Source organism: Melampsora larici-populina, assembly GCF_000204055.1.
Source record: "Melampsora larici-populina 98AG31 unplaced genomic scaffold MELLAscaffold_39, whole genome shotgun sequence".
Lineage (NCBI taxonomy): Eukaryota > Fungi > Basidiomycota > Pucciniomycetes > Pucciniales > Melampsoraceae > Melampsora > Melampsora laricis-populina.
In genome coordinates, this window is record NW_006768803.1 from 512,823 (window position 1) to 523,310 (window position 10,488).

The 10,488-nt window shown below is 37.1% G+C and overlaps 3 protein-coding genes across 3 annotated transcripts; 2 read left to right on the forward strand and 1 right to left on the reverse strand.

Moving 5' to 3' along the window:
• Nucleotides 1-2,334: 2,334 nt before the first annotated feature.
• Nucleotides 2,335-3,124, forward strand: MELLADRAFT_123588 (uncharacterized protein; the record flags this gene model as incomplete). Its single annotated transcript, XM_007413832.1, has 5 exons — nucleotides 2,335-2,497; nucleotides 2,572-2,631; nucleotides 2,714-2,821; nucleotides 2,910-2,981; nucleotides 3,060-3,124. The coding sequence occupies 5 exons, from the start codon at nucleotides 2,335-2,337 to the stop codon at nucleotides 3,122-3,124; spliced, it is 468 nt and encodes a 155-aa protein (XP_007413894.1).
• Nucleotides 3,125-4,326: 1,202 nt separating this feature from the next.
• Nucleotides 4,327-9,174, reverse strand: MELLADRAFT_109837 (uncharacterized protein; the record flags this gene model as incomplete). Its single annotated transcript, XM_007413896.1, has 20 exons — nucleotides 4,327-4,398; nucleotides 4,498-4,659; nucleotides 4,758-4,913; nucleotides 5,017-5,036; nucleotides 5,122-5,221; nucleotides 5,302-5,499; nucleotides 5,576-5,793; nucleotides 5,880-5,963; nucleotides 6,059-6,099; nucleotides 6,166-6,216; nucleotides 6,288-6,486; nucleotides 6,579-6,724; nucleotides 6,794-6,944; nucleotides 7,053-7,285; nucleotides 7,352-7,439; nucleotides 7,514-7,598; nucleotides 7,670-8,098; nucleotides 8,162-8,266; nucleotides 8,363-8,463; nucleotides 8,676-9,174. The coding sequence occupies 20 exons, from the start codon at nucleotides 9,172-9,174 to the stop codon at nucleotides 4,327-4,329; spliced, it is 3,138 nt and encodes a 1,045-aa protein (XP_007413958.1).
• Nucleotides 9,175-9,492: 318 nt separating this feature from the next.
• MELLADRAFT_109838 (uncharacterized protein) lies at nucleotides 9,493-10,069 on the forward strand (the record flags this gene model as incomplete). The annotated part of the gene is made up of 3 exons (XM_007413833.1): nucleotides 9,493-9,534; nucleotides 9,621-9,742; nucleotides 9,856-10,069. 3 exons carry the CDS (start codon nucleotides 9,493-9,495, stop codon nucleotides 10,067-10,069), a joined length of 378 nt encoding a protein of 125 aa, XP_007413895.1.
• Between the last annotated feature and the right edge of the window lie 419 nt (nucleotides 10,070-10,488).

The window sequence follows — 10,488 nt, forward strand, 5'->3', positions numbered from 1 at the left end:
TTGAGTCAGTTTCACGAATCCAAAGACAGACAAAAAAGCTATGAATCAAAGAAACTTTTGACATACCTTTACACAACTTGTATGAAACTCGTGATTCTCATAACAAGGGAATCTAGAAACTGATCGACCAGATTTGAAGTCTTCATGACAAATCACACAAAGATCAAGTGAATTATGAACTCTATTTGAAAATCTAAGAACTTTTTCATCTAAGTAATCAAATGCTGTTTCAATTATTGATTCATCGTTCTGTTGTTTATTTCTTTGCGATTTCTTCAAGATTTCCAAAGCACTATCACTTGGTCGGTAACTTGAGGTGATACTATTTCTGAATTTGATGGTGTTTTGAAGTAATTTGGCAGCAAAATCAATCGCAGCCATTTGATGTTTCATTGAAATTATTTGATGGTCGTCTGGATTTTGATAATTGACTAATCTGATACTTTCAATTAGTTCGCATAACTGAGTTCGTTTCTCTCTGATAGAGGTTGATTCTTCTTCTTCAATAGCTAAAAGAGTATCATCAAGATCAATCAATTCCTCCCATAATAACAGGCTACTTAGTCCAACCTCAGGTGATTCTGATCTTGCTCTTTTGGACATATCGAATGAATTTTTTGTGAACCAAGATTGATTGAAGTGTTGATGTTGGATATGTGGTGTTGATGTGTGATGGTTAATGATGAAGTTGGTGGTTTGGGTGAGGTCGACCTTGGGAAGTGAAGTCGCGCTTTTATAGACAAGGAATTACCTCAGCACCATTTGACAAATCCTCAGCCACAATTATAATTTTTCAGCATGTTGGTCATCATTTTGATTTATTGCTGAGAATGACTTAAAAACATAAAATTAGTTGTCGAGAGTTCCTACTATCTTCCATCTCTGGATGGATGTCAACATTTTCCAAGCTTCATTCCAGAATCATATCATTAAGCTGAGAGCAAGTCTTTCATCAAACCTGAGAAGACAGCCAATTTTTTGATTGATTTCACCCTGACTCCCAGGTTTTGATAGTCCCATTCATTTAAGACTCAGTCAGCTTGACTAACGCACTTTCCCAAGTCAATGATGTGACTATTTTACTCAGGATGAGCTTTTAATTGAGCTCTATGAGGCGAAGAGAAGATCGGGATAATCAACCCCCCGATTCCGCAAAACCTTTGAAAAGCATGGTTATCATTCTTAGAGATAGCTTCAGCGCAAGAAAAAAAATGAAGCTCCATCATCAGCCTTTCCAATTTTGAGCTTAAAACCTTATCTAATCAATATTTGCTAGTCGATTTTGCGTTCAAAAGCACCGGTTGAGAAGGCGGCAAGGAAAATTCATAATGTCTTTAACTTTCATACTGGGTCAGAAGTTTCTTCACTGCCCTATTCTCCGATAAAAGACATGTCTAAATTATCAATTTTCGGCACGGCGGTGGCCACTCAGGCTCAGCTATGTAGTTGATTGGTCCGAGTCGAAGGGAAATTCAGCACGTTCAATTCGAGACACAGACGTCCAATCGACGAAGCTGCGAAGGCAGCCTAGCTATGTAGCAGCCGCACGCCAAGGCCCAAACTTGACAACCTTCGCCGCATTTTGATTTTATTTCGAGTATCGTGATTTGGTTTCAAGCAAACATCTGCGGCTGCTTCACTTGCTCAGCGAGGCTCAGCGAGAATGTGAATGTAATGGCTGGTACCTATTTTTTCAATGATTTCATGATCGAAGCTACATTATGCATATACATTTCAAAGATGTTAACCATTTACATGCATGTGTTGCCAAGGATGAAGCGCCGCCCAATCGATGATGTTTCCGAAGTTGACGAGGTCCTCTCGTTGTCCGGCCAGCTTAAAGTGCAGCTCACAACGAGAGGACGTTCTGTGATGTTGGTGGATGTTTATTTTAGCCTTGCCCAAAGCCTCCGCATCTTGTATGTCCGGCGCCTGGCAAATCAGTCATGCTGCTCTCACTCCCTCAAAATCACATTTGCACAGATCACCATGGTATCAATCTAATCTCCTCAAGAAAGTTGAAACAAAAGCATAGAGAAGTTCACGAACAAATAGTTATTTCAAAGATACACAATTGACCTACACATGTGTCGCCAAGGATGAGGCGATGAGGCTCCGCCCAATCCACGATCTTCCAGTGATCACTGATGAGTGAACCCGGCTACGCGGCCTCGCCCAAGGCTTCTTCACACTCTACATTTTGTAAGTGTACAAATGTGTTTAACTTTTGCGGGCAAACCTCGGTCAAGCTTTCTGGAATCGACGACATAACGTTCCGCAAATTGATCCTCGTCTCGACACGGCTCCTTTGAAATCTCGTCTGCACATATCACCATGTTATCATTGCAATCTCCTCACAAGCTTGTTATTATATTTATCGCAATACTTATCACACAATTTTCTGTCACGCAGGCGAGTGATAGTACAGCGAGGAATAGTACAGTCTCAGTTCAATGTATGGGCGGATTTTCTTCAAACCCCGTCACACAAAACGCAAGTAAGTAGATCAGTTCAACTATTCTCTAGACCAAACTCTTGTCAGTGTCTTATTCGTGTCTTTCGCTCTCCAAGCTTGCTTGGATAAGGATGATCAGAGATGGGTTTGCCCAAGGGCCCAGTGCGGCAAAGACGGTAAAGTCTTTTTGTTTCGGGATTGATATTTCAAAGTTCGATTATACCAACCTTCTATAAACTCGGTTAAACAACTTCATAGGTCACCTGTATGTATCAATGAAGGGGTGTTTTCACAATGGTGATTTGCGCTCTGGGGCAAGTAATCAACAATGTGCTCAGTATAATAATCAACCCAATTCATTTTACGGTACGTTGTCCCTTTTTCCATCAATTAGTCAGATATGCTTTACAGGTTCCATCCTTCTCAAACTTTTCATGAGTGTTCGATTTTATAGCATGTCAGAATCCGGGGGGTGAAGTTTACCTTTGCCCTTACAACGCGACTGAGGGACAGCCACCTTACATCAGTAAGTCGTCTTTCTTTTTCATCATTCTTGAGCCATGTATTGATCATCTACCTTGGCCTTCTTGATTACCCTCGATAGCTTGTGCAGATTGTGTCAAGTCAGAAGACCAAGTGGCGCCTTCGGGAGGTCCAGGGAGAAGATAGCCAAAGTCATGTGCAACTGTATATATAGATATGTCTTTCAGAATCTTTTCATCGATTCCTTGGAAATGTAAAACATTCTTCATGTTTTGGGATGCAAGGTTTGATTTTCTACGACGAAAATTTTGGTTGATGTTCTGATGTGATTCTTTAGAGAAATGTATGAAAGACCATGTATTCAAATTCCAAACAAAAAGGGACATATCATACTTTGGCTCTGGAGGTCAAAACCAGCAACTCAACCGGAATGCCATCCCTTTTACTGGAATTTCACTCTTGCAAGTTGCTATCATATCTTGAGATCATGAAGCCCTTGAGTCACTCATACTCCACACTCGATAAATCCTTTAACGTTGCATCAGATCATGAGAATGAAGTTCAAGCAGATAGCATCGTGGCTTACTTGGTGGGTTCTCAAGAGATTTTAAGAGAGATACACATAACAGCTCATTCTGACAGTTATCATAAAACCTATCTCCCAACCCAACAAAAAGCATGCTTCATAAGGACTTTAGGTAGCCAAATTGAAGGGCACTTATCAGCTTTGATTCTTCAGGCTCAGCCAACCATTCTTGTAACATACCGTCCTAACAAAGAAACTAAGGCATTTTGTAGTTTTGTTCTCCCTGAAAGAGTTTGAGATCACGCAAAGTCTTAACGTGAGGAAGACTTTAAAGTGATCAGAACAAAACAACAATCTGCGGAGGAGATTGTAACACACAGAAGAGTTTAAGTTCAATAGGGAAGAGGGAACAATATGTTGTGAAGCTTGTACTATATAAGAGATACCCTAAAGAACTGAAAAACAAATCTATAATGCACATTTTAGAGATAAATTGTTCTACGCGTAATGCGCTTTACTGGATCACTTCGTGATCCTGATTCTAAAATTACATCCAAACCCCCGTTTCTGATATGCTGCTAGCAAAGTCTTATAGAAATAGCTTGAAGACTTTTGAATTTGTAACATCTATAACAGTATACCATCAGCTCCTAGGACTGATCCCATCATGGTAATTCTTGAAAACAAAATCAAATATGTCATCTCTCAAATCTCAAACAAATTGATATTTACATAGAATTACACACTGAATCTTTCTCATGTGAACCAAATATATGAAGACATCCTTGATTTCCTATGCGTCCATAATCATTATCACATGATGATCAAAAAAGACCTTCTCATCTCCTCACTCTATCAATCTTCACAATAAAAATTGATCAGACGTTCTCAAATCTTGACTCATCTTCAACAATTCACGATAATGTCGATTCATCTAAAAGATCCACCCACCCATACCCAACAAATCAGCAAAAATTCAATTCAAAAACAGGTTACCGATAATGATGATGATTATCTTTCAGCGGGTTCTTACCATCTCTTCGTAAACCCTACCACCTGTAACTAATTTCATCCATTTCATTGAAATCTCACACCAATTTATTGAATGTACGACTGATCTTAGATTATATAAATCTATAGATCTATCCCAACTTTTTCCTAAAATCCAATCAGCTTCATCTGATGGATAGGTTTCCTAATGATGATCAATCGACAAAAAAGTAAATCTTCAGTTCAAGTGACTAAACTGTACTTATCCTGATCAATCCAAAAAGATATAGATATAGCACTTACTAAATTCTGTTGCATCAAGATCAGTGCTGAATTACAATCTTTTATAGCGTTGTCATCTTGACCTGTTGAGATTTCAATTTCAATTAAGATACGTAGCCATCTTGAATGTAACTCTACATTCACTTTTCCTATCTTTTCGTATATCGATAAAACTTTCTAATGAATCAAACGTTCAATAAACGTTCAATATTTTTGTTATCTTCTTGCGAAATCCTAGACCACATATAATTATGGGAGTCATGAGAAACTGAAGACTCACCCTTAGGACCTGAGTTACAACTTGATGAATCGAAGAAAAATAAATTTCGAAAAGTTGATGAACCAGTACATCTTTAAATAATTGATGAGTTGTCCATAGACTTACCATCAATTGGAAAATTTGCATCATGAACTGTCACATCAGCAATAGTTTCCAACACACTGGTTGTGATATGCCCTTTAACGCCAGCCATCTCTTCTAAACTCTGTAATCAATGCCCCCCCAAAAATTAGATTCAGCAAAAAACCGCCTATCAAATCGAATGTTCATAAAGGATTGACAGACACTCAAGAATTCTGCAATCCTATTCCAATCTTGAATTTTCGAAAATCCTTCAAATTCCCAAACACATAAACATGATTCAATAATCAAAAGGTTTTGATTAGAATTAGTTTCAATTGAAATAATTTCAATTTCTTCACAAAGTGTTTTAACTTTTGAAATCAATTCGATTAAGTTTAAAAACCTTTCATGATATTTATCCTAAATTGCTTCCAATTTCAAGCATGTTAGCTTTTCTTGCGTTGCTCAGTTCTAGAATAGAGAAATCCAAACGGACCTGATCATTATCTTTAGATTCGCTTCCTAATGTATTATTAACCGTTCCAGCCAAATGTGCAAATCGACAATGTAGTTCGTGATGAATCATTTCACGACTTTCTTGCATTGTAACCGGAAGCTTTCGAGTTAAATTGATCAAATCACTCGTTAAATCAAAAAATCGTAAACTTAAAGAGTTTGGCCAAGTCGTGGATTTGCCGATACATGTGTTGAAGGCTAAATTAAAGTTCATGAGTGTGTTTATCAGCTTCTTGGATTGTTTCTTTGAACTTACTGAATACATAGAAATTGTACGACTATACCTGTCTTCCATAACCAAGTAGCGTCTTTGGCATTGATTTTTTCAGACCCGTCATTGTATCTCTGCTTTTCTAATATTCTCTGGGCTGTTGGATGTTTTGAGTTTTTGAAGAGAGATAAAAGAAGAAATTTAGATTATTTGATTTTGTAAACAATTATGATGAAAGAAGATTGGATGGACCTAGGCTATAATGCTCGAATGCCTTTTCGGCGTATTCCAAACTTTGAAGGGGTTAAGAATATGTATATATTCATCCTAAAGCATGGTTGCAACCAAAAATTACTTACTCATCTCCAGAACTGGTTTCAATCCTGGCAAGGTCCATGCGTATAAGCCACCTAAAATTCAAAGTAAATTCAAATCTTCTTCAGTAAACAAGATGATGATAGAGTCCAGGTAGACAGCTGACCGTAGTAAGATGATTGGATCCAAGCCTTCTATAGGAGAGCTCCTTGCGATAGAATCGCCCGAAATCAGCGATAACAATTCTTGAAAGATGAAATTCAATACCTCTTTGAGTCCTCTCTGATCAGCTTGTCGAGCAGCGAATATCATGGTTTGAGGTTTGAAATCGATGCAGCTCATCATTCTCTTGATCGATTCCATGGCTTGAAGTATAATCAAAGAGAAGGTAATGATGGAATTGAAACAAAATGAGGAGATCAGGTTATCAAGGTAGATACGATCAAAATTCTCTGACCTGTTTGTTCATTCCCTAAAGCAGTTTCAATCATGAAATGGATAAAGTTATAGCTAGCCGTCTCTTGAGCTTCAGAAGATAAACCGGACAACAATTTTCTCGCGGAATCATAGTCCCCAGCATTCATAAAACTCAAAGCTCCTTTCCTATCAAGAGATAACAAAAAAGTTGAATCAAATCTGTTCTTGTTTTTGTTCCCAGACCATTACTCTCACCTCGTCAGTTTCCCAAAGGTCAAATCATAAACAGTATGAAACATAGAGTGGGTTCCGATAGTAAACCACCTAGCAGCATTGATGAAATCTTTCGATTCATATGCTTTACTTCCAGAAGACCAGATTAAAGATTGAGTGATAAAAGCTGAATCTGAAGTCAAACGAAATTCGGAATTTTCTATTCATTTATTTTTTGTAAAATTTGATCTGATAAGTATTTCGTAAACTTTAGAAAGATTATGAGTGTCTTTTAGCTTACCCATCATTATTGCATCAGTTATTCTCTGTAGGAAATCTAACCTTTGATCCAAATTCCATGTTGAAGGTATAACACCTTTGTCGGATAGATTAAGATTCTTATAAGACTTTGTAAGATTTGCTCCTACAAATGAAACGATTGCATAAATTGAAGGTCCGCCTAAAGCTTGCTCTGCCGGATCTCTTCGTCCGACGCAAGCAATCAAGATTGATGCATAAACGTCCATTCGATAACTGCAATTCATTATCAATAATGTAGATTGGATTTTCACGGTGCTTCATAAATCATGATTTACTCACTTCTCATTCGAAATCTGATGTGACACAGAATGAAGAATCCCTAAGAGCTTCTTATCGAAGGGTTGCGTTTTCAACACCGCCGAAATAGCTAAAATAATGCGTGTGTTGTCAACGTTAGATTCAATACTGGTATCTATTTTAGTTATGGAAAATTCTATTGACCTGATTTCAGTTCCGGTCCGAATTCTTTTTGTTGTCCCAGTCTGCGAATTTTATGAAGCCACATTTCCTGATCAGGTTTCAATTTCTAAAGAATAAAGTAAATTAGTCCACCAGTACAAATATAAGCACCCAGGAAATATCATATCTTTATCTCACTAAAGCTTCATCAAATGCTCGATCACCTCGTTGACGTGTAACTTCAGCTTCTGAACCTTTTTGATCTTTCGAAATTTCAAAGTAGACAAACGCCAAAGCTTTTATAATCTTCAACCTTAAGTCATCATAAGAGATTCTTTCCAAAATTTGTCCTGGAATGAAACTCTTAGTACCCAATGATTCAATAGATTCTAATGCGAAAGTAAGCCATTGTGATGCTTGGAGATTCATAGATTTTTTGGAAGCCTTCGACTCTTCAATTTTATTATATCCAATTGATGATCGCAGCATCAGATGAGAGAAAGCATAGAGCTTTGAAATAATATTGATTGAATCTTGAAATCCTTTGGGCGAGCTTAACAAATTTGATTTATCAAGCGCTTGTCGAAGGTTAAACATCGTAGCAGTCTCATTACCTGTTGCCCAACTCTGTGAAAGATATACAATGTATGGTTAAAGGTGAAAAAGAAGAATCAAGTTTAAAATCCTCACATAATCAGCCTTGATAGCATAATAATTGATCAGAGTTCGAAGGTATTGATCACTTTCATGGCTAGTTTTCCAATTCTGGGACTCTTTTGCAAGTTTCTCCTCGCACTACATGTCCAAGCAAAAAATCAAACCAATCTTTGGATATTGATTTACTTTGTTTTGTTCAAAATGAGACGAATTCTTGATTGATGGTCAACAAACCTCACAAGCTATATCAATATTACTCGTAGCAGCTTTTAAATCGAATGATGGGAGTAGAGCTTTGACTGTCTTGGTCGTTACATCGATCAAGCGAAGCAGAACTATGAAGAGAAGGCGGCGAAACAACAATCAAATGTAGTTCATTAACCCAATGATAATAGACGTGGGACTTTTACCACTTGGTTCACTAGTGATTGGAGTACCTGCTTGAATAAGTACTGAGGCAAGCCGTTTCACTAACACAACGATCAACCATGATTGTGATAAATCTCACATGGATCGAAAATTTAATATTTTTTTCAGAAATGCTCACTAGATGAATATACCTTTTGGCATTCATGAGTCTTAAAATTGATCGGTTTATTAAATTGATTTTGATTAGGTAAGTTTTGAAAATGCAAAAAGTTTAAAGATTTAAAATAAATTTCTTTAAGCTGGAATTGATTTTTGAACTGTTCATCAATCTGTCTCTTGATTCGACTTGATTGATTCCATAATTCAACACCTCTTCTATCAAGTTGATCTTCCCATTCGATGATGGTTTTCAAGTTTTCATCGATCAAAAGTTCATTTGAATTGGTATTTTGGTTTTCCAATAGATTAAATCGTTTACGAACTTTGATAAATAGTTGATTGAGTTCTATTGAAGTGGAAATTAATGTTGCTAATTTATTTGAGATGGTTGATAGATTGTTTAGATTAGAATTGGATATGTTGAATGATAAAAGTTCATCTCGACTTTGGTTTAAGAGACTGATAAGTTTCATATGAGCCTCTTTAAGACTTTTGGATATTATCAACTTCTCAGTCATCCTTGTGTATCGGTGTTCTGCTGAGCTTGTTTACTTCTTCTCAAAAAAAGGTATCAAAGTTTATAGAATCAAACTGATCAGGTAAATTTCCTACATGGTTGTATGCGTTGACCGTCCAATCCTATCGAAATTTGGCGATCTTTTCGAAAGACGCGTGTACCCGTGCGGTCCTGTCCGCGAGTCTGAAGGACCCGGGCATCACACGACGGGGCCAGGTACGTTCTCGAATCAAGACGTGCATCTCGTGCATCCGTTTGAGATGTTAGAATGTAAACTCATGAAGACTTGCTCAACGGTCTACGGAGTTTGCTTCCAACGATGTCAAACAGAGAAGAAGAATGCTTAAATCAAACCACCAAAGTGCGTCTGTCGTTCCTATTGTATATCGAGTTATCAAAGCAACCATTTTGCGGTAAACTGAATCTTTCACAATTGAACGTTCGCAGATCGAACTGATAGCGGAATCAGACACGGATAAAATCGAATCAAACGAGGAATCACATGAGAATGAGGCCACGATGGTGGATAATCCAGCAACGCCGAGTGTTGATTTGAATCAGAATTCAAAGTGAGCTTCTCCGAAAAGCCTTTAACCAAAAATCATTTCAATAATATCCAAAGAAAACCCTTGCAAAAAAAACTACACTAAAGCATTGTTACTTTTTGTTTTTGAAACACCAGTCAAATGAATTTAAATCAAAATTCACAACCAACTTATCCATTACCTTTCAATGAATTGGTAGAATTGATCAATTCTGGTATAGAATTGAATGAATCTAATTTACCCGGTTATAAAACAATAGCAGATAGATTGAATCCTGAGAAACCTAGTCAACCAGGTTTGGCCAATCAATCTAATTCCGCTTTGAAGCCTTGGCAAATTCATCCACCTTGATCTTTATTCGTTTTAAGCAGTCTATCTTTTGAGCTGTCAAACATATATGTATTTGTATCAATGGAATCATGGCTTGAATTTGTGGGGTTTGTTGATTGTGTACGCCAGGGTCAAGAAATTGGATTAATGTATTTTTTTATTGTAAGTCAATATGCGGCCATTGTAGATTAAGGATGCCTTCTGATTGCAATACATTTAAGCGAACAATATGTTTGACATCTGATGCAATTGGTAGATTTTATTAAATGGATTTTTCAACATGGTTTTGCAAAAATGAAAATGAGAAATGAGAAATGAGAAATGTTGTACGATGCAAATAAGATACAATGCAAAGGAAATGGAAAACAGGGGAAATGAAGACCTCTTTCAAATCCAATCATCGAATTGGAACTGGATTGAAGGTAGAACTTGAAACAGAA